The 24,980-nt window shown below is 38.9% G+C and overlaps 2 protein-coding genes across 7 annotated transcripts in view; one reads left to right on the top strand and one right to left on the bottom strand.

Moving 5' to 3' along the window:
- Window positions 1–2,688, top strand: part of LOC127957237 (endoglin) — a 46,291-nt gene extending 43,603 nt beyond the window's left edge. For 2 of the 4 annotated variants that reach the window (XR_008153741.1, XR_008153740.1), the window contains exon 15: window positions 126–226. Coding sequence is in view for 2 of the 4 variants with exons in the window: in XM_052555679.1 (XP_052411639.1) it covers window positions 126–262 (137 nt within the window). In the remaining 2 variants the exon portion in view is untranslated. Of the gene's footprint in view, window positions 1–125 lie in introns of all 4 variants that reach the window. The other 2 variants (XM_052555679.1, XM_052555680.1) reach the window with 1 other exon arrangement.
- Window positions 1–24,980, bottom strand: part of LOC127957234 (uncharacterized) — a 364,986-nt gene that overhangs the window by 310,100 nt on the left and 29,906 nt on the right. The window lies entirely within an intron of this gene.

A 24,980-nucleotide genomic window follows, 5' to 3' on the forward strand; every position in this document is an offset into this window, starting at 1 on the left:
CAGCACACATCCTCTACTTCTTTCCTGTCACATTTCCTTTTCACGGTCGATCGCCTCACTCGATAGTTGCCATGGAAATCTGGTTTTGTTTATTACACTCAATATTCCCTGTGTCTTTTGTCCAGTCTTCTCTATATCCGGATGCCCTTGTGGTTTGACCAAACGGCAGCCAGTGCCCACCCACCCGTCTCCCTCCGAGGACAGCAGTGCCAACGCCAGCATTGGCAGCACCCAGAGCACACCCACCAGCAGCATGGCATAATGCCATTGCCATGCGTCCCTCTGCACCTAACGCTCTCTCCCTCTTGAAACCATCTCGCTCCACATGTCCCATCATCCAGAGCGAAAGAAAAAGAGAGTCAGTAGCAATCCTGAAACATTCCCTGTACCTCACAATACTCCATTTGCATTCCCGGCTACGGGAAGTCAGTGGGGACGAAGAACAAAAAAAGAAAAAAGCTTGGCTCCCAGAGACAGGAAAAACAATGCATAACCCCCAGGAACTAACAGGAAATTCGTCGCATTCTTGCGCCGGTGCCTCTCTGATTTCACAGACAAACAGTGGTCTGACGCACCAGTTCGCTTTCAGACACAGCTAAATGTGGCTCAAAGAGGCGACCGAACAGACGTCAGACCACCCCATATCCAAACACTCATCTGTGGACTGAACTTTTGAAATATTCCAACAAATCAAACTATTGGACATGAACATAAAAGGAATACCTTGTTTAGTTTTAGAGTTCGTACTGAAAGGCTGTCTCAAATGGGACAGATTGGGAAATGGCTACCTCTGAGTCTCTGTGGATATAGATTTGTTTAATATTTGTTTGACCATAACTAGAAACAGTTGCTGAATCTCTTGAAATCTGCCAAAACGTGTCATATTTAACCCCTAATCAATAGAAATACAGAAGCAGTACCTTATTTATTTATTTATTTTTTTTAGCAAAGTTACATTTTCTGATGCAGTGAAAAATCAGAAATGTAATTCTAAACTGAGAATTTTTAGCAGACTTCTATATTTGCGTTCATTTTTTATTTCACTTTAATGGTAATACATAGGTCCTTTTGACAATAAGAGTAAAATTACTAAATCTAAGCAGAGGAGCCTGATAAAAAAATGCTTATTTTAGATGAACATTTCAGATGGCACTTTGAGACTTTCGAGTCTGAACTCTTAATATATATATATATATATATATATATATATATATATATATATATATATATAGTGTTGTCACTAAATCTTAATCGCGATTATTTTAGATTATAATAAGATACATTTATTATGCATGTATAAAGACACATACATACAGTATGTATTATAAAAAATATTTACATGACTATATTTATATTAATATAATTTATATTATAAATAGATTAAAAAATTAAATATAATCTATTTTTACGAAATATATACATGCATGTGTATGTAGATATACATAATAAATATGCACAGCACACATACATACATAAATAAAAACTTTTACTTTGAATGCGATTAATCATTTGACAGCACTATATATATATATATATATATATATATATATATATATATATATATATATATGACTTTTTACTTTGATTACGGTGTGAAATATGACCGAAAATGTTTCCATGAGATTCATATAAATTGATTTTTTTTTCTTTTTTCCTATCATATATATATATTTGACATTTTGTAACTTTGTCTTTATTGAGTGACAAAATATATTTTATAAATTACTTTAGTAATTAAATGACTTTAAAGATGTTTTGTGTGTGTGTGTTTTTTCCACACTATAATATGTAGATGCTTTAAACAGTTAAATCAGTATAATGTAGATTCATTACAAGATGTTGGCCTGAATTTTCCTAAATTGAGGTCTCATCTTTTCCCCCAATGATTTTAAATATTGCAAGTCAAACAAACACATATCCATTTACAACAGTATACTGTATATTACACATTTAATGTGTATTCATTCATGTATGTTTACAGAATATACATTTATTTGTCTGTTTATATAACAAAAGAGCAAGAGAACATATAAAGTGGGTTAAAAAATGAAAGGGCTAGTTCAGAAAAATCATTGGTCATCAACCCTCATATCTTTCCAAGCTTGTATGACATTCTTTCATTTGTGGATCACAAAAGGAGATGTTTAGCACAATGTTCACACTGCTCTTTTTCATATAGTGAAAGCAGACAATGACCAGGAGCTGTCAAACTTCAAAGAGGACAAAAATACCAAAAACGTATTAATCATGAACACTTCCGAAGTCTTCTGAGGCCATGTCTTGAGAAACTAACCAAATTTAAATATTTTTTAACCCAGGGAGGAAGATTTTCAGTGTGCAACAGCTTCAATCATTGTGTATTGCTGAAGTGTATATGAAGTGTACTGCTGTGAACTGTTCCTTTAACATCAGGTGGATGTGAAAAGCAGGAAAATGCCACTTGAGCATTTGTGCAATATCTGTGGTATTACTTTTTGTTCATATAATTGTTTGTATGCTATTTTTTATACTGAATTTGTATATTAACTCAGCATTTGTACTGCATGTTCTTTTTTCTCTGGAACTTTTCCATTTAAAGCACTTACTGTATGCTCATTATCTGAAGTCATATTTCTTCTGTTCTATCCATTCTGAAGAATCATTTTATTCCAGTTGGACATACTTTAAATTAAATCATTAAAACATTGACTCCTTATGTTTTTTACAGTTCAGTTATTGCTTCTCTGGGAATTGCATAACTGCCCAAAGAGGTAGAAGCAGAAACTGCCCCATGCAAAGTTTGGCCCAGCTTCACTCTGTTGTTCCCTCTGACCCTGAATCTTTGTGCTTTTTCTGGCCACGAGGAAAATCATTACAAACATTACAGAGATATAAATGTTTCAGTGTTAAATATAGTTATACAAAATATATTGATTGATGCGGCATCTCAGTTTGCCTGCTTATACTACTCCCAGAAAGTATGCACTCTTTTTGTGGAGAAAAAGAACATACTTTTAAGTGTGCAGCATTATAGTAAGCAAATCTTTAAAGCTCTGAGATAAATGAAGAGGCACACTAATCTGACAGTCACGGTTCTTTCACGCCAAGAACTTTACTTGTGTTTGCATTTATAATATGTATTTTTAAAGTTTCAAATGTTGCAGATTGTTGTCGCAAACCCCTTTATCTAAAACTCCCCACATAACTGTCAGTCTAACACAGCCTCCATGTTTGTAGTTTAACATTTTTTATTTGTGTTTGTAGTTCTAATCAAATCTTCATCCGATGGGTTGTGGGCTATATTAGCTGTTAGCGTGTGCACAGATCTGCACTTTAAAGTTTTAAAGTTTGGAAAGTAGAAAACCATCTGGGTACCTTTGGGATACACATCTCAGTCAACATACTACGATTTGGGACACACTAGTACTTTATTTCTAATACTTTTCGATATTTTTTAGGACAGACAGTATGCAAATTTATTAATCAGTCAAAACAATTGTGAGGTTAACTATCTACAGGTGCATCTCAATAAATTAGAATGGTCGTAGAAAAGTTAATTTATTTCAGTAATTCAACTCAAATTGTGAAACTTGTGTATTAAATAAAATAAATGCACACAGACTAAAAGAGTTCACGTGTTTGGTTCTTTTAATTGTGATGGTTTTGGCTCACATTTAACAAAAACCCACCAATTCACAATCTCAACAATTTAGAACATGGTGACATGCCAGTCAGCTAATCAACTCAAAACACCTGCAAAGGTTTCCTGAGCTTTTAAAATGGTCTCTCAGTTTGGTTCCCTAGACTACACAATCATGGGGAAGACTGATGATCTGACAGTTGTCCATAAGACAATCATTGACATTCTTCACAAGGAGAATAATCCACAAACATTCATTGCCAAAGAAGCTGGCTGTTCACAGAATGCTGTATCCAAGCATCTTCTCAAATCTTTTCACGCAATTTTAAAACTCACACAGCTAACCTCTCGATCCCAAATGCAAGATAAATCACACAAGCTGTCTAACACTGACTGAAAGAATCTTCATTACACCCTGGAGGGATTTATTCAAAACCGTGCTACAAGAATCTTTAGAATAGGTTTTCAGAGAACTCACGTGGGACTTCACATGTCGAGATCACAGCATTGACTGATAACTACTGTTCTGTTAATGCTGTTCTGAACCTAACCTGACCTTTGAAATGTCAGTTTGACAAAACATACAGAGAAAAGTCCATGCATAGTAAAACACATTTTTTCAAAAGCACAACATACATTGCATGATTGTTAAGCAAGTCAAAGAGCACTAATTTGCCTTTGATTTCGCCATTTGATGTCAACTTCCACAAAAATGTTGGTGAGAGAAAATCAGGGCTAAAATTGTTCTGTGTCTGAACCTGTTTGGGTTGCACTAGTTCTCTCTGCTTCTCTCAGTTGTCCAATGTATGATCACATGATAAACTCTGTTATCTCGCAATCTTGGCATTGTTAGAATCCATTGTTTCAAAGCACATGGACCTTCACGTTTAAAAATAACAATTTCCTGTTAATTTACTCACCCTGTATTTTTTATTTATTTCAGTGAGCTCGAAGATTCAGTCACTCTGACTGGAAATGAAACAAAATAGTGGTGTGTCTGATCCTATGATGATTGAAGTCATTCAGCACTCCAGTTCCTTGAAAACTCAGATGGAAGAGCGATGAGCTGCTAATATGCACATACGTGAGCAGGGCATTTGATCTGATAAAGACTAGTTTATTCACTTTAAATGCTTTAGACATGTTAAAGATCCACATTTCACATCATTATTTAGTGCTTTAATATAATGGAGTATACATTATATCATTATGTGATTATGTAAACAAACTGGTAAATTGATTATTTGAATAAGTTAATTGAAATGAACTGTCCAAAAGAACCAGTTTGCAGAAAATAATTGTACTTCCCATGTTGTTGCCTGAGGTTTTGGATTAGAGGTAAAAATGTTGTAAATAATATTCAGTTTCTTGCATAGGCTGATCATTTCCCTTCATAAGACCTCAACATATAATCAGGAGCCAAGGATATTGACTTTGTGTTGCCTTTATATGCTTTTTTTGACTCTCAAAGTAATGGTAGCCAGTGACTTGAATCCAAATCTGGTAGCATTTTATGAATAATCATGGTTTCAGTTTTCTACTGAAGAAGACCTCTTGAATGGCCTGAAGGTGTGTAAACTGCAAACCTATTTTAAGATTGGAAATGCATTTTCTTGCCCTTTAAATACTGTACATAAAAAAGAGCTGATTAAAACAAACTTTGTATTTTCAGCATGATGGACAAGTTGGAAAATGTTTAATGATGAAACAGTATTGATAAAAATCAGATAAGTATCTGTTTTTTTTTTTGTTGTTTTCATTTATTTCACACATTTTACCTGATAAAATGCAGAATATGCTTTTTAAATATGAATACATCCCTCTCCTGATACAATGTTATCATGATCATGATGCTTTTACTGTGAGTATCTTCATCATGAGAACACATTATCACTCATGATATCTGGAAATAAATAAATCCTGCTTCTCACAGAGATAAAGAAGCAAAGTTTGTTTTGAGAGTTTACATGGAGGAAAGACAGACTGAGATATTAGACACGCTTCACACTTGAAAGCAGTTAGAAAATAAGAGTTCAGGAGTTTCTCTCTCTGAGACTTCCATGTGTTTCTTCAAACAAAACATCTATTCCACCATCCTTCTTAAAGATATCAAGTGCATGATTACAATATTGCACAATATTTGTGTGACCATAATTTACCAAAGTACCCAGTTGAAGTATCAGTTCCATGCAGCCATCTTAGCCAAAATAAAGTTCAAGGAAATTTAATTATTGAAATTGAAAACATATTTAGTTTCATTCCTCATATACCAAACTATATTGCAACATGTTTTTCTTAGAAAAATAAAAATAAACACATAAAATAAAAGAGACATCTAATATAACAACAGCTAAGATATAACCAGAAACAAGACTACAAAACTGGCACAGGAAGCAAGAAATCAAAAGAACAAACTAAAAGACACAGGACACGACACAAGGCACACAGGACAAAAGCGATTTTATATATATATATATATATATATATATATATATATATATATATACAGTATTGTTCAAAATAATAGCAGTACAATGTGACTAACCAGAATAATCAAGGTTTTTTTCGTATATTTTTTTATTGCTACGTGGCAAACAAGTTACCAGTAGGTTCAGTAGATTCTCAGAAAACAAATGAGACCCAGCATTCATGATATGCACGCTCTTAAGGCTGTGCAATTGGGCAATTAGTTGAATTAGTTGAAAGGGGTGTGTTCAAAAAAATAGCAGTGTGGCATTCAATCACTGAGGTCATCAATTTTGTGAAGAAACAGGTGTGAATCAGGTGGCCCCTATTTAAGGATGAAGCCAACACTTGTTGAACATGCATTTGAAAGCTGAGGAAAATGGGTCGTTCAAGACATTGTTCAGAAGAACAGCATACTTTGATTAAAAAGTTGATTAGAGAGGGGAAAACCTATAAAGAGGTGCAAAAAATGATAGGCTGTTCAGCTAAAATGATCTCCAATGCCTTAAAATGGAGAGCAAAACCAGAGAGACGTGGAAGAAAACGGAAGACAACCATCAAAATGGATAGAAGAATAACCAGAATGGCAAAGGCTCAGCCAATGATCACCTCCAGGATGATGAAAGACAGTCTGGAGTTACCTGTAAGTACTGTGACAGTTAGAAGACGTCTGTGTGAAGCTAATCTATTTTCAAGAATCCCCCGCAAAGTCCCTCTGTTAAAAAAAAGGCATGTGCAGAAGAGGTTACAATTTGCCAAAGAACACATCAACTGGCCTTAAGAGAAATGGAGGAACATTTTGTGGACTGATGAGAGTAAAATTGTTCTTTTTGGGTCCAAGGGCCACAGGCAGTTTGTGAGACGACCCCCAAACTCTGAATTCAAGCCACAGTACACAGTGAAGACAGTGAAGCATGGAGGTGCAAGCATCATGATATGGGCATGTTTCTCCTACTATGGTGTTGGGCCTATTTATCGCATACCAGGGATCATGGATCAGTTTGCATATGTTAAAATACTTGAAGAGGTCATGTTGCCCTATGCTGAAGAGGACATGCCCTTGAAATGGTTGTTTCAACAAGACAATGACCCAAAACACACTAGTAAACGGGCAAAGTCTTGGTTCCAAACCAACAAAATTAATGTTATGGAGTGGCCAGCCCAATCTCCAGACCTTAATCCAATTGAGAACTTGTGGGGTGATATCAAAAATGCTGTTTCTGAAGCAAAACCAAGAAATGTGAATGAATTGTGGAATGTTGTTAAAGAATCATGGAGTGGAATAACAGCTGAGAGGTGCCACAAGTTGGTTGACTCCATGCCACACAGATGTCAAGCAGTTTTAAAAAACTGTGGTCATACAACTAAATATTAGTTTAGTGATTCACAGGATTGCTAAATCCCAGAAAAAAAAAAATGTGTGTACAAAATAGTTTTGAGTTTGTACAGTCAAAGGTAGACACTGCTATTTTTTTGAACACACCCCTTTCAACTAATTGCCCAATTGCACAGCCTTAAGAGCGTGCATATCATGAATGCTGGGTCTTTGTTTGTTTTCTGACAATCTACTGAACCTACTGGTAACTTGTTTGCCACGTAGCAATAAAAAATATACGAAAAACCTTGATTATTCTGGTTAGTCACATTGTACTGCTATTATTTTGAACAATACTGTGTATATATATATATATATATATATATATATATATTATATGATTTAACTTGATCTGTAAAATGCTTTTCCATCATAGAATGTTAGGCTAGGCTACTAATCACTTTGGAAGTTATGGATGAAATTCCTATGAAATTATTGTTGAACTAAAATCAGTCTTGTCCCCTTACAATTCAGTCACAGGGCCGAATACCAGTTGCCTTGTCAAACATTTTTATTGACATATGTATCAGGCATAGGAGAGAAACTTGTTGTCTTTGCCAGCTGTATGTTCATTTCTACGTTTCTCAGCTTCTCAGTTTCTCAGTTTCTCTGAGGCTTTAACAGTGACCATAGCTTATATAACACTGACCAAATTCCTTACAAGTTGGTTTGTTTAAAATAGAATGTATACTTCATGATAACATCAGTTGGTATATTTATACATACATAAATTGGTTGAAAGAAGAAGCCACCCTATGCATCAGTGGAACATATTACATGTACACACGTTCCTTTATGTACACATTCTGGTATGGTCAAAATTAGCTCCTCTCCCTATCTCTCATGTTCATGCAGACTTTAACTCATGCAGTAAACTTCATCATGCACTAAAACTTCACAAATAAATATAAGTAATATTACAACAACAATTTTTTGGTCTTCAGTGATTCCAAATGTTGATCTAAAATCAGTCTTGTCCCCTTACAATTCAGTCATAGGGCCGAATACCAGTTGCCTTGTGAAAAATCTTTATTGGCATATGTATCAGGCATAGGAGAGAAACTTGTTGTCTTTGCCAGCTGTATGTTCATTTCTCAGTTTCTCAGTTCCCTTTCAGTCGGTCACGTTCAACGTTACGAATGGGATCTCGCCCGAGAGCCCAATCACCTTCGAGTGGTAGAAAACGAGCCAATGGTACACAAAGTACCTTGGTCTGCGGAATTTGCATTGCGAGCTCCGCCCCGCAGAGCTGGTATATAAGGAGCAACGCGAGCAACTCGCATTCAAGCTTTCACTTTGGAGCCGAGCACATCGCTTGCTGCAATCACCAGAGTGTTTACAAGCAAGAGCTGGTGTTGGTGTGACGGCGCGATTCAGCAGTTCGTCTGGGTTTCCTGCGACAGCTCCCGTGTTCCCCTGAGCGCTTCAACACCCCAAAAAAAGCAATTTGTCTCACAAAAGAGATATGGGCCGATTTGCGTCTTTTTAAAGATGTCATTTCACCCGTGTGTTTCTGGGTGCGGTCGATATATCGCTCCTCGTGACGGTCACGATCGCTGTGTCACGTGTCTGGGCTTCCAGCACGCTGAGACTGAGTTCGTGGATGGCTCATGTTCTCATTGCGGGGACATGACCATCTCGGCGTTGAGATCGAGACTTGATTACCTTAAAAGGTAAAGAGTCCCCTCTGCCACACCCAGCTCTTCTTCTCGTAAGAGGGCTACTTCGGCTGGTGGCCAGGGTGACCTGAGGGTTACTGTGTGGGCTTCCCTGAAGAGCGAACCTCCTCGGGCCACACCCCCCTCACATACGCCACAGCCGGTTGAGCTCCCGGATGAGTTTGCTGGACCCTCTCAGGCTCCTGACATCTCATTTGGGGCTCGCGAAGAGGACCGTATGTCGATCGCCGCATCACAAGGCGGGCTTGAGTCCTCGGGAGATAAGGGTTCGGCTGCGTTGCCTCCCTTGGGAGTACCAGCGTTGTCCTAGTCTGATCCCGAGCTGACTGCCGTGCTTTCCCGGGCAGCAGAGAGCATCGGGCTTGAGTGGAATCCTCCACCCTGTCCCGAGTGCTTGAGGCTGGATGATTGGTTCCTGGGGGCTGCTCATGCGTATCGCCAGCACCCCCCTCTGGTTCCTTTCTTCCCAGAAGTGCACCAGGAAGTAACTAGTTCATGGAAGGCACCTTTAACTGCCCGAAACCGTTCTGGTTCTTCCTCCGGCTTCACTGCCCGCGGGGCGGCCAAGGGGTATGCTGGGATTCCCCCAGTGGAGCATTCTGTTGCGATGCAACTGTGTCCACAGAACGCCTCAGCTTGGCATGGTGGTCCCAAGCTGCCCTCCAAGCCCTGTAAGTTCTCATCTACACTTGTGGCCAAGGCTTACAGAGCTGTGGGCCAGGCCGCTTCTGCCCTGCATGCCTTGGCCTCACTTCAGGTCTGTCAGCTGCATGAGGGCAGTGCTGACCCAGGGGTTTTGCAGGAGGCGCGCACTGCTACCGACCTCGCTCTCCGGGGGACGAAGGTCACTGCGTGCTCCTTGGGTCAGGTGATATCCACTTTGGTGATCCAGGAGCGCCACCTATGGCTGAACCTGTCAGACATGAGGGAGTCTGACCGGGCTCAGCTCCTCAACTCCCCGGTCTCCCAGGATGGCCTCTTTGGCAACACGGTAGAGAGCTTTGCCCAGCAGTTCCAGCTCGTTGCTGAGGGCGCCCCCCTGCGGCCTCCTCTACTCCCGCTCGGCCACAGCAGCAGCCTTCACCCCGGCTGCAGTGAGGAGATGGCAGCAGAAGGGCGGCGCAACTCGTCTCTGCCCCTAAACCTGTCAAACGCCAGGCCAAGCGGCATTCCTGAGACCGGCGACCCGGAGTTGGAGACGTCAGCTCATCAGGAGATGGTAGCAGGACCACTCCTTCCCCCAGAGGAGGGCCGGGGGAGAATCCTTTGTTATACTTCACCCCGTGGTTGGACCCCTCGTTTCTACGGGCCGGTGTGCCCCTAGAACCGATGTCCAGACATGTTGTTGTATCAACAGATGCCTCTGCCACGGGCTTGGGTGCCATGTGCAATGGGCATGCTGCGTCAGGCTCCTGGACAGGACCCCGACTTCAGTGGCATGTCAATTTCCTCGAGTTGCTAGCAGTACATCTTGCTCTGCACCGCTTCAGGGCCCTGCTGAAGGACAAGCACGTTCTGGTCCGTACGGACAACACTGCGACCGTAGCGTACATCAACCATCAGGGTTGTCTACGCTCCCACCGCTAGTCGCAACTCGCTCGCCATCTCCTCCTGTGGAGTCACAAGCATCTGAGGTCGCTTCGTGCCATTCACATTCCGGGCAGGCTCAGTCGTGCAGCCGACGAGCTCTCATGGCAGCAGTCTCGCCCCGGAGAATGGAGACTCCACCCCCAGTCGGTTCAGCTGATTTGGGAACACTTCGGAGACGCCCAGGTAGACCTGTTTGCCTCTCCAGAAAATTCCCACTGCCAGTTGTTTTACTCCCTGACCGAGGGCACCCTCGGCAAGGATGCCCTGGTACACAGCTGGCCACTGGGCCTGCGCAAGTATGCGTTTCCCCTAGTGAGCCTTCTTGCACAGACGTTGTGCAAGATCAGGGAGGACAAGGAGCAGGTCCTCATGGTTGTGCCTTTTTGGCCCGGCTGGACCTGGTTCCCCGAACTTGTACTCCTTGCAACAGCCCCTCCCTGGCCAATTCCTCTGAGGAAGGACCTTCTTTCTCAGAGACGTGGCACCCTCTGGCACCCACGTCCCGATCTGTGGAACCTACATGTGTGGGTTCTGGACGGGTCACGGAAGGTTTAGGTACCTTGCCACCACAGGTGGTAGCTACCATCACTTCAGCTAGAGCCATGTCCACCAGACATGCCTATACTTTGAAGTGGAACCTCTTCATCACTTGGTGTTCTTCACGGTGTGAGGACCCCTGGAAATGCCTGATTGGGTCAGTGCTTTCCTTTCTTCAGGAGGGGTTGGAACTAAGGCTGTCTCCTTCCACCCTCAAGGTCTATGTGGCTGCCATTTCGGCTCACCATGACCCTGTTGAAGGACAGTCTCTTGGGAGCAAATCCCCTCTTGGGACCTCGCAGTGGTTCTATCAGCACTGCAGAGAGCTCCCTTCGAACCCTTGCTCTCAGTAGAGCTAAAGTTTTTATATTTGAAAACTGCGCTCCTGATGGCTTTGGCTTCGGTGAAGAGGGTCGGGGACCTGCAGGCATTTTCAGTTGACAAAGCGTGCCTGGAATTCAGGCTGGCTAACTCTCACGTTATCTTGAGACCCCGGCCTGGGTACGTGCCCAAAGTTCCTACCACTCCTTTTTAGGGATCAGGTGGTGAACTTGCAAGCGCTGCCCCTGGAGGAGGCAGACCCTGCCCTGGCGCTGCTCTGTCCAGTACGTGCGCTCCGCACCTACGTGGACAGAACTCGGTGCCTTAGGACCTCAGACCAGCTCTTTGTCTGTTACGGAGGCCAGCAGAAGGGAAAGGCTGTCTCCAAGCAGAGGTTATCCCACTGGATAGTGGATGCTATTGTCCTGGCTTATCAGGCTCGAGACCTCGAGAGCTCACTCAACTAGGAGCGTAGCTTCCTCCTGGGCGCTGGCGCATGGCGCCTCGCTAGCAGACATCTGTAGAGCTGCGGGCTGGGCAACACCTAACACATTCGCGAAATTGTATAATCTCCGTGTAGAGCCCGTGTCCTCCCGGGTACTCGCCCCTTTGGGCTAGTAAGGACCTGCTCGGTGTCAGTCCGCTTGCTGCGCCATTCCACTCCGCAGACTGGATGCGTGCGCTATTCCCCTCAGGTGAGTTCCTCAGTCAGAACCCTGGGTTCCTGCAGCACTGTTAATGTCCAACACTTGCATACATGCCCCTTGGTCAGCCATGTGTGGGACTAGGTGCCTCCATGTGTCGTGATTCCCCTTTCTGGGTAATCCCACGTGTGTATGTCCACAGTAAGTCTCTCCGCACCATGTGTCTTTCCCTTGGCAAGCCCCTTGCCAGCTCTGTCTTTGAAACTTCCACCCTGCGGGCTGGGTACCTCAGAGTTCTTATGTATCACCACCTTGGTAGATACCTGCCTTCTGTAAGTCCTCCCACGGGCAGGCAGCCTGCTAGCATATGTCCAGCTGGAATATGCTACCCAGTGTATTCTGGGTGAGCTATAGGCCCTCACTCGTGCTGGCCTCACGACAGGGTGCTATCACTCACACGGGTCGCTGGAAGACAGCCATGTGGCGTTTTGTAAGGGACCTCATTCGTAACGTCGAACGTGACCGACTGAAAGGGAACGTCTTGGTTACGTATGTAACCCTCGTTCCCTGAAGGAGGGAACAGAGACGTTAGGTCCCCTTGCCACATTGCTGTTCCTCTGAATGGCCGGGTCACTGGCTCGGCTCCTCAGCGAAGACTTGAATGCGAGTTGCTCGCGTTGCTCCTTATATAACCGCTCTGCGGGGCGGAGCTCGCGATGCAAATTCCGCAGACCAAGGTACTTTGTGTACCATTGGCTCGTTTTGTACCACTCGAAGGTGATTGGGCTGATCCAATTCGTAACGTCTCTGTTCCCTCCTTCATGGAACGAGGGTTACATACGTAACCAAGACGTTTCTCTGTTTCTCAGTTTCTCAGTTTCTCTGAGGCTTTAACAGTGACCATAGCTTATATACCACTGACCAAATTCCTTACAAGGTACAGAAACATGTTGGTTTGTTTAAAATAGAATGTATACTTCATGCTAACATCAGTTGGTATATTTATACATACATACATTGGTGAAAAGAAGAAGTCACCCTATGCATCAGTGGAACATATTACATGTACACACGTTCCTTCATGTAAACATTCTGGTATGGTCAAAATTAGCTCCTCTCCCTGTGTCTGTCATATGATCCTACATGTTCATGCAGACTTTAACTCATGCATTAAACTTCATCATGCACTAAAACTTCACAAATAAATATAAGTAATATTACAATAACACATTTTTGGTCTTCAGTGATGCCAAATGTTGATCTAAAATCAGTCTTGTCCCCTTACAATTCAGTCACAGGGCCGAATACCAGTTGCCTTGTCAAAAATGTTTATTGACATATGTATCAGGCATAGGAGAGAAACTTGTTGTCTTTGCCAGCTGTATGTTCATTTCTCCGTTTCTCAGTTTCTCTGTTTCTCAGTTTCTCTGAGGCTTTAACAGTGACCATAGCTTATATAACACTGACCAAATTCCTTACAAGGTACAGAAACATGTTGGTTTGTTTAAAATAGAATGTATACTTCATGCTAACATCAGTTGGTATATTTATACATACATACATTGGTGGAAAGAAGAAGCCACCCTATGCATCAGTGGAACATATTACATGTACACACGTTCCTCCATGTACACATTCTGGTATGGTCAAAATTGGCTCCTCCCCCGTGTCTGGCATATGATCCTACCAGTGTTAATTTCGTTGACTAAATATTTTCGTCACGAATATATTTTTGCGGACGAAAACAAAACGAAAACTAAAAAAGAAGGCACTGATGGAGACTAAAACTATGACTAAATTGATTGACATTATCGTCAACGAATAAAGGACGAGGCGAAAATAGACTGTGACGAAAATCAAATCAGCAGATGGGAGAGATGCCAGGAATCAACAAAAGAACCGGCAAAACAGAACAGGCTAGACTGCATGAGATAAGAGAACCAATCTGAGCCTGACTTATTGAGACGTGAAGCGAAGGTTTTCAGTTTTTAAATGAGCTCCCGGGAAGACGGCATTCGAAGAGGTGATGTCTAAAAGAGCGACAAAATGTCCACAGCTCACTTCACGTTTGACGACGAACAAAGCAAAACAAAGTGTAAAGCACGCGGAGCGCTCATTCGTGGCAACACAACCAATTTGAAAAGACATTTACAGACGAGCCACCCGGACATTTTCTCAAATGTAATTTCACAACGATGTTCTTTTGTTTATTGAGCTAAGCAAAATTGGAAGACTGCAGTGCGTGGATGTTGTAGCATTAAATATTACGAACTGAAAAGTACTTTAAAATAGCCCCTATCAAGTTAGATGAGAGCACAATACTAATACGTAATATTATGATACATACATTTGATTAATACTAATGTTTAGTATATTTTATAATGTTCTACTTGTTGACAATATCACAAATATTTCTATATTGTGAAACGTGAATGTTCACATCCTATCATTATACAACTAATCTAGCAATATTGTAGTATTTAAAACATACAATATTGCTGAATGAATACCTTATAAAATCTTGTTACTTTTTTTATCCACCCAACTTATGAAATATTTACTTTAAATGTATGCACTTATTGTTCAGCTCAGCTGTAAGCTTTAAGGTCCTGGACCTAACTTTATTTTTCTTTTATTGATGGTCAATTGGCAGCTAGTTATTGTTTACATTATCATGACAGTGTTTGTTGCTGCATAAAAGCTTTTGAATCGAAATAAAGACACAGTTGTGTTGAAATAAAGTTGAATTTGTGTTTTATATATTTTGGTTAAGTTTGTTTCCTATACCAGCTGTAAAAAATTGTCTAGTAAATCTGTTATTGATTTTAGTCTTATTTTAGTCGACTAAAATACCAAGCAATTTTAGTCGACTAAAATAAGACTAAAATTAAAACAAATCAGATGACTAAAACTTGACTAAAACTAAAAAGAATTATAGTCAAAAGACTAAGACTAAAACTAAATTAAAATTTCGTGTCAAAATTAACACTGGATCCTACATGTTCATGCAGACTTTAACTCATGCAGTAAACTTCATCATGCACTAAAACTTCTCAAATAAATATAAGTAATATACAATAACAATTTTTTTTGTCTTCGATTATGAATTAGAAAACGGTCATATTAGATCATATATCTGCTGCTGGATGTTACAGACAAAAGAACGGATCAAGTGAGAGAGGTAAAGTATGTTTTAACATTTTGTTTTCTGAAAGTCCACATAAGAGTCGTAATTAAGAAACGCTCACCAAATCATAAGCAGCTTATTTTACCTTTCAGTTTAGTTCGGTAATTGAAATTATTTATTTTCTACATATACATCAGCATAGTGCAGAGAAACAAATAAAGCCCGTTTTCATCAACCCCGTGCTGTGTCTGTGAAATTCATAATGCATTATTTCTTATTAATGAACTTCACATGCAAGAGACGGCAGAGGGAAACGAAATATGATGCTTCAGCAAATCTAGGCCTTTCTTACTCTGGGAATAAAGCAGCATTTACAGAGTTTAGGCGATAGAGGGAATATTAATCACAGAGCCCTTGTAAAGCGCACGCTGTTTAATTAGAGATGAAAAGCTGCTGTTGAACTCCAGGGACGTGGGTGATTTTTTCTGCCCTCCTGTGGTGGATGAATATATGACTGTTTGTCAGTGTCCACAGTCTCCAAAGCTCTGTAGAGTTAGCTCATTTCATTATTACACCAATCGTTTTCATAATGAACATTTTGGTATAACACGTGTTTAGTCATAATGGAAATTTTCATTTTAATAATGGCGAATCCTTGTAAGTAAAACATCCGCATATATATATATATATATATATATATATATATATATATATATATATATATATATATATATATATATATATTTATATATACCAGTATGTATTACTGTAAGTAAAAATATTTAAATGTTTTTAAACATACAATATTTATATAATATAAATAATTATATAATATCTTGCTGACTTTTGTATGTGTAATAAATAAACCTAAAAATCAAGTAAATCTTAAATAAAATTACATGGATCATTAATTATGGTTAATTCTATTTTCCATAATTTCTGGGAATATGAGAATATGAAACATAAAACAGACATTACAAAAAGTCCATGCATGGTAAGCCTGCAGTGTTCTGCAGTTTATCACTCGATCTATCAATCAGGATTGTGATTCATAAACATCATTTTATGACTTTAACATGCATCATATACACATTTGTTCAGTAGCTTTCGGTATTCCTCAAATATTCATGTTTGTTCATAAATCTGCTGCAAGTACAGTGCTTGTTTGTAGAACACTGAAGCATTTTCTTTGGAGTTCAGGACAATTGTTTCATATCATTTGAAAAGGTTCATGATTTACTTTCAAGAGGAGGATTCAGATCAGAGGTCAACAAATAGAGATTTTCAATGGCTTATTCTTAAAGGGACAGTTCACCCAAAAATGATCATTCTGTCATCATTTACTCATTCTCACATCGATCTGAACCCATATGACTGTCTTCTTAGTTTCCTAGAAGTGATGATTTTGTTCTCTTGAACACATGGAAATGGAAACTCTGGAAATTCTATTTTTCCACAGTTAAATTCAAAACTTTTGATGCATACATGGCTAACGTCAAAACTATTTCACATAAACGAGGGTAGGAAAGAAAGGAATTTTACTTTTGGACTATTCCTGGGAAAAGGAAATACATGTCACCTGGCTCTCATGTGTGTGACATTGAACAGTAAACTAGGTCGAAGCTATATAGAAGATAATAACCTTCCCTTTAGGGAATGTGTGAGCGTATGTATGTTTTGAGAGTGTGTGTGGGTAGCACTGTGTGTATTAATTGTGTATTACAGTGTTTTCAGCCTGAAGTGGTGCATAATGATGTTCTTCTATGCATCTGATCAGCCAACAAACAACCTTCACATGGTCTGTTTTCAGCATTCAGCCGCAAGCGAATATAAAAACAGATATGCTGTGAAAGTGCTTGAGTCAAAAAGTAAACCTTTATGATTATATTTGTGTTTTGATTTTTATGGCAAAGCAACAAGACCATCCAAATATTACAATGTTATCCTCAAAGGATCATCTAGGTCAGTGGATGCTTAAACCCTGGGTCTTGACCCTTGGGTGGGTTGCCAGGATGATTTAAGGTATATATCTATGTAACAAAGTTCAAGACTTGGGGAAGAAGGAAGTGGGAACTGGGAAATATAACTTTAATAACAAAATAAGCATTAAAAAAAACAACCAAAGTAAGTGGCAGCTGCCTCATGGCAAGACTCCATTGATCAGGGCTAACTGCTAACAGAGCAGAGCACAAATTCAGCATCAAGCAGCAGTATATTGTTGAAAGAGACTGAGTTTATGATAGAAATGTTTAATAACTGACAGCTATATACAGTGATGCAAACTACAATACTTTTTCAATACTTCAACAATACTGCTTTAACTCTGGAACATCACCAAAGTCTGTGTTTCCTCCTTTGTGATGCTGTGCCAGGCTTTTACTGCAAATTAATTCAGTTATTGTTTGTTTGTGGGACCTTCTGCCTTTAATTTTGTCTTCAGCAAGGGAAATGCATGCTCAATTGGACTGAAATCAGGAGATTGACTTGGCCATTGCAGAATAATCCACATTTTACCTCCAAAAACTCTATCTTTCTTGTTTTGTCTTGTCTTGTCTTGTCTTTTTTTATTTATTTATTTATTTTTTATTTTTTTTGCTACAGTCTAATCAGGCCTTGTTTGCATCTTGTGGTGATCCTTCTTTATTTGCTCTGGTGAAGTCTTCTCTTGAATGTAGACGTTAACAGTGACACACTTACCTCTTGGAGAGTGTTCTTCTCTTGGCTGGATGTTGTGAAAGTGTTTTTCTTTATCATGGAGAGGATTCTCCGATCATCCACAACTGTTGTACTCTTTGGATGTCCAGGGCTTTTTATGTTGCTGAGCTCCCCAGTGCGTTCTTTTTTTCTCAGAATGTATTGTTTTTGAAGCCTACCAATTGTCTGTTTCACTTGTATAGAAAGCTCCCTTGACTGCATGATGTGGATTCACAGCAATAGTTTCTAAATGCAAATGGTACACTTAGAATCAACTCTAGAACTTTTACCTGCTCAACTGATGTAGAAAAAAATGAAGGACTAGCCCACATCTGTCGATGAAATGGCTTTTGAGTCAACTTTCCAATTACTTGGTCACTTGAAACAGACAAACAAACAAAAAAGGGCGGGGAGGGGTAGGGTACATATTAAAGAGCTGTAATTTCATGACATTTTCTCCAACTGGGGAGGGGATACCGTCAAATTAAAGCTCAGTGTGCACTTTAAGCCTATATTCATTATATAACTGTAATGTGAATATGTTTTGGTCAACAGCTAAAATAATAAAAATTGGGTCCAAATATGTATGGACCTAACTGTATATATACATATGGTTTTAGGAATGACATTCTATATTAATTTGGGATTCACTCTCAAAATCGCAATGACTGACATGGTGATTTCTATGGACTGGACAAATAGATCTCGAAATCACCCTCAGTGATTTGATTCAGGAACAAAGCCTGATCCTTCCAGAGCTCCTTCGTGGGGATCGAGACTGTAGCGCAGTTGTAACAAAATGATATTTACACCCTACATGCCTCTATCCATCCATCCATCCATGTATCTATCTATTTGTGTGTACTTGATAACATCCATGGTTTTGGACACCACAACAAATGGCTCAAATTGAGTATGAGGCCGATTTCAGAAATAGCCTCTATGTTGACTAAACTTATTACTGATCATATTTTTGGAACCAATAACCACATGTAAAGAAGGTTTTGGTTAATTAACAGAGAGTTCAGGTTATGTGACGGTTCAACCAATTGTTGTTAAATATTCAGTAAGCTCAAAAGAAGTTGTTCTGATGAGCTGAACCAATCAGAAGTTGCTGAATCTCTTTGAGATTCCCAATGTTAGTTTACCAACACTACAGAAATATAAGAATGGATGATGATAGAGGAACTGTTGAACTTTTAGCTTTTATTTAGAAAACTCAGTACCACAGTGCACAGCTCTCATGTTAAATGTATAAATCACTCGCACAGGGGCTTTTAAAAAAAAGTAAAGTTGATCTTGGTGGGCTGGTGAGCAAATCACTCATGCGTTATGGGTGCCAGTCAGGTCTGTCTGAAATGTAGGAGAGGAATCTGCATTTGCATTTGTATCCCAATTGATTAGTTCATGCATTCCCTGGGAAATTAACCAGTGACCTTGCAGATGCTAATGACAACCTTCATCAACCAACTCAGCCGAACAAACAGATATCTGACATTTGGTCAGGTGCACCACACTGCCGGCCATGTTCTTTAGATGGACACTAACACATGGACATGCACACCACTTACAGAAGATCTATATTTCACCACTAAACAAAACCGAATAAAGAAAACAAAATTTAAATCCAAATAGCATATATCCTCCCTTCTCCGAAATGAGAACAGTCAAGTATCGATGTACTGTCTTCACCTCTGACATGTGTAGACAGCTGTGCAGTACGTCAAATGCTAGATTGGTGTCCGGGGTGGATTTGATTGGCTGAGATGGAGACAGACTGATCTAAATTAATAGTTACAGATGACATCTTTCAAAATAATTTCAAACTGGACCCTCAGCATATGACAGACAACGCTTTATTAATAGCATCAATCCATTAAGCTTGAACAGAATGGCATTCCAGCAGTGCAGTGGAGCACGTTGTATTTTTATTCTGCTCAGTCTTACTGGTAAATTACTACTTAAGCCTCTGTTAGACTCGATGGAGGGCAGGAATGTGTCAACAGCAACAGCAAAATCTGAAGAAAATCCATCCTAAAGGAATGAAAGGGTAAATGAACTTGAGGGAGACTTCTGGAACCAAAGTGATTGCTTTAGTCATTGCTTCAGACGGGTTGGTCACACTTCGTGTTTCATCCACTTCTATTCTCATGCATGAGAGTTGGAACACAAATATGTTGCAGAGATGTTTTTGTTTATGTGCACCATGGTTTTAGTTGAACTCTGACCTACGAGTCTATGAAGTGAAAAGACATGCATTTCCATTTAAAGACCTGTTTTGAGCCAAACTTTGGTTGCTTCATGGATTGATTGTGGCCATATCTGTTGTGCAGTTCGTAAGATTGTATATGTGCCATTGCATCTGCCACGGAGATGAGTGAGAATACACACTCTGCCCTGTTATATGTAAACTGGTTCTTGCATTTCTCTTCATCTTATATGCAGTGGATCTAAATGTTGATTTGGCACAGCGGTTCTGCTGAAGTGGCTTGTTTTGTCTCTCGAGTCTGCAATTGCATCAGCAGATCCATCATATAGTTTTCTCCACAACCCATCCAACCCAAACCTTTTTATTTGGTCCAGGGAAGCAAAAATGTTCTGTTGCATCAACGACTCATTATTCATAGTAAAGAGCCATTCTGCCCACTGACACACTGTACGTTTTTCCCTCTGTCTGTGAGTTTCCAGCTGTATCAGAGACACATCTGAAAATAAAAGACATCCATATTCAGGATTTGCTCAGAGCGAGGAATATATATTTCATATGCCCTTCAGCAAAGATTAAAATAAAACAGGAGCAATGCATTTACCTCAATGCTAACGTATTGCTGTAAATATTCACTTTTTAGCATGTTCTCTCTTAGTCTAATCCCAGTTTGAACTTGATGGAAGATGCAACAGTTATTCTTATTATAATGACAATTAGTAGGTGTTCTTTGTCTACATATTGTAATACCAAATAACCAATAGTATAAAATAAATGTATTAGTGTGGAATGCATTTAAAAATCAAGGATACAAATTTTAATAAAACCAGAAAATTGCATTGCATGATTTCCATTGCATTTATTAAAGAATGAAGGTCAGTTTTTACAATAATAATCACAGATTGTGAAATATACACTGTCCCTTAATATTAGCAGAATTTACATTATAACCAACGTTTTTTTTTCCCACTCAGGTTGTCACATTTATATATATAGCTCTTTATAAAAAACAGTTTCAGTGTACTTGGCTTAGTATACTTGGTTACTAAAGTGACAATAGTGTCAGCTGAAGAGCTTGAGGAGAAACATGAAGCTTGTGAAAACATAAAATTCATGCTTAACACTTCATTAAAACACATATATTTATAATTCATGATTTCCAAGCTGTGATTTTTCTGAAAGTATGCAAAGAAGTGAAAATACTTTTTATTTATTTATTTCAAAAATTACATTTCACCTCCACTGCCGAATGAGTAACGGAAATGAGATTGACTCCAACATTGTCATGGCAAATTTGTAACTATTTTACATTTCGCCAAATTGGTGGCTAATTATGGAAGCCTGTCTCTGCTACTCACTTGAAAAATAATTAAAGAAATTAAAAAATAAAATAAAAATAAATAAATATATAAAAAGGTAAATGCAACTATTTATAATAGTTTTTTTCCTCCGCAATTGTGAGTTTACATTTCACAATTCTGACTTGCAGTTGCGAGAAATAAAGTCAGAAATATAAACTTGCTGTTTTGAGAAATAAAAATATATATATTTTGAGGTTTTTTTAATTCAATATTTTTTATTCAGTAGGCCTACTACTTTGTGTATTTCCTTGTAATCTGCTTGGGTCACTGATCAGCAAATTACAAAGAAACACATAGACCATCAGTGGTCAGTTTTAAGGATATATATATTAAATCATACATTTATGTACAAATCTTGTCCTACAAATTCATACAAATTTGACTTCATCAGATAGATAAGCTTTCTCAGGTTAAGGTTGTTTTAATGATCATATATGTCCATGTTAGACATTGTTCAGAGACAAACTCCTGAAAGTATGAGATGTGCATCTTAAGTTCACTTTCCTAAAGTCCACAAGGCCAGAAGCACCCATAGCTGAAAAACCCTCTTCTACAGACTGAAGACAGTAATGAATACGCCTCTGAACATAAACGGCACGACATGCTGACGAATAATTAGGTTATTCCAGACGCTGCTTCCAGACTCTCCCACATCTCAACTTACTCGGATGATTTCAACGCTTCTATCTATCCATGCAATTTTTTTTACAAGTAGTCACATTAAATGGCACGAATAATTGTACTGTTCTTTGTTAAAGGAATAGTTCACCCAAAAAGGAAATGTGCTGAACATGTCTCCACCTTCAGGCCGTGCCAAGATTTTGATGAGTTTGTTTCTTCATCAGATTTGGAGAAATGTAGCATTCCATTATTTGCTAGCCAATGGACCCTCTGCAGTGACTGGTTGCTGTCCGAATGAGAGACCAAACAGCTGATAAAGAAATCACAATAATCCTGTCCATCAATTAACATCTTGTGAAGACAAAACCTCCACGTTTGTAAGAAAGAAATCCATCAAGGCGTAATTAACTAATCTGTGTTGTCAGTTTTTTTATTGGTTTATTTATCATATTTAAAATATTGATATACCCTATGTAGCTTAATGGCAGCTATGGTGTGAATATTGCAACCTATTAATACAAGTGCCAAAATAAAAATCTGCTTATGTGAGAGATATACAGTAGAATCTAGTAGAAGCATCATGTTGGCTTGGCACAAATGACTTAAAATAAATAAAACCTTTGCTGAATCATTTATCTGCTGACAGGAAAACATTGCATCAAAACGATTTGATGGAGTAACATTATTTGACTGCAACAAGAGGGTCTTGAAGACCACAGACAATATGAGTTCACAGTCTTTTCTTTCAGTTAATGAATGCCCTCTTGTGGTCTGTTGAGGCACATTTGTTTTCAGGGCTGGGAATGAGCTGAACAAACAAACACACAATCATCTCCAAACTCAAGCTTCTGTTTGACATGACAGGCACATCTGATGGGGTTTAAGCCAGCTGTAGTTCTGGAGTGAAAATGCAAACGATGATGATGCACATAATTCCTTATGCACTGTTAATTTGGCAGAATAATGGATGGTGTGTCTAAAGCCCTCTATCTCAGGTGTATTTAAGTGTTGGAGAGGCTCATTAGACAGTGTTGTAAAATAACACTGAATCCTGATTGCTCTGAAATGCATTATACAGTGTGGATGACTCCTTTGTTGTCAAAGGAGGGTGTAAACTTTCTTTTCTGTTAAAGCAAGGGTGTCAAACTCATTTCAACTTCATAGCTGGAATGGAAAACACTGATCCTTTTATTGGTTAAAACTGGTGCCTGTGCAAAGATACAACCAACACATAATGAGTCACAATCACTTTTTGCTGCTTTTCTAAATATTAATCTGATGGACAGGGAACACATTTAAACCACCCACCTGATACCTTTAGATTACCTATACAGTGCATATAAATCTGAAAGTTTGGCAATATTTATAGATAAAAAAAGTTACTTTAGATTTGTCTAATTTATGTAAGTGTGCATTTTTAACTTTGTATGTGATCAACTCGTTTTGTGGATGTAAACTGAGTCTGGTGGTAATAGTCTGGTGTGTCATTTCTTTGGCATTAATTTATGTATGAATTTATTTTAATTTAATATAATTTTATTTAATCATGTGAAATTGAAGACTTGAGTTATGATGCTAAAAGTTCAGCTTCGATCACAGCTATAAATTACTTTTTGACATATGCACATGGAAAAGTATATATAATGTACGTTACATGTTTATTTTAAATGCTCCTTACAATATATTTCCCTCCTGCAGAGATGCAGTGGCATCCAACCAATCCCAAATGTTATTGCTAAACAATGCCACACAATACAATTTCTGAATGTTTTAATTTGAATCATCCCATATGTCATGGCTTTGACGCCTCTTGTGCATTTTCTGTAGTGAAGGATTCACATGTCTTTTGTGTTTTTCTCCAGAGATCTGGACCGACTACAACAAAACCCAAAGCCTCTCCATCACCACACTCATAGGGCCAGAGGTGGGTAGAGTACCCAAAAACTTTACTCAAGTAAAAGTAAAAGTAATTCTAGAAATATTTACTCAAGTAAAAGTAAAAGTACTAGCCTTGAATAGTTACTTGAGTAAGAGTAAAAGAGTATCGGATAAAAAATCTACTCAAGTAGTTAGTTACTAGTTACTTTGGGTCATATATACGGAGCCTTTTTTTATATAGATATATAGACAAAAAATGTATGTAATGTATGTGTGTGTGTATAAATGTATATATTTCATCAGCCTTTAATCCAATTTATGTAATTTATTATAAAACCCTGTCTGTTTATTTAAGTAACAAATATAGGTGTCATGCCATAACATATTTTTAATACGACTGACTTTATTTTAAATGTGAATTTAACATTGAAAGTTAATGTGATATAAATATTGCTACTAATCTTTCATTGTTCAGAAAGAGAGCAAATAACATTTACATTATTAAACATAATTTTCACTGACAGTCTAGATTTCATTCACTCTCAGAAACTACCATTAAAATCACTGAAACTGTTAACACTGTGAAATCAATATCTTAATTATAGATTCGTACACACATCTGCACTTTGTTGTTTCTGACGAGAGAATTCGCCAGAAAGGTATTCAGTGAGTGAGCGAGTGAAGGAAGCACCGGCATTTCAGCGATGACTCATCGGAACACCTCTGATTGGCCAATGCATTCAAAAGCTCAACAGAACCGTGTGTGATTGGTTAATGCGCAGCGCTGTAAAAACGCGTCTGTCTCTGGCTCAGCGCCAGCAAGCGATCACAGATCTGAATTTAGCAGCTGATGATATGACTT

The sequence above is a fragment of the Carassius gibelio genome, chromosome B5 (genome assembly GCF_023724105.1).
Source record: "Carassius gibelio isolate Cgi1373 ecotype wild population from Czech Republic chromosome B5, carGib1.2-hapl.c, whole genome shotgun sequence".
NCBI lineage: Eukaryota > Metazoa > Chordata > Actinopteri > Cypriniformes > Cyprinidae > Carassius > Carassius gibelio.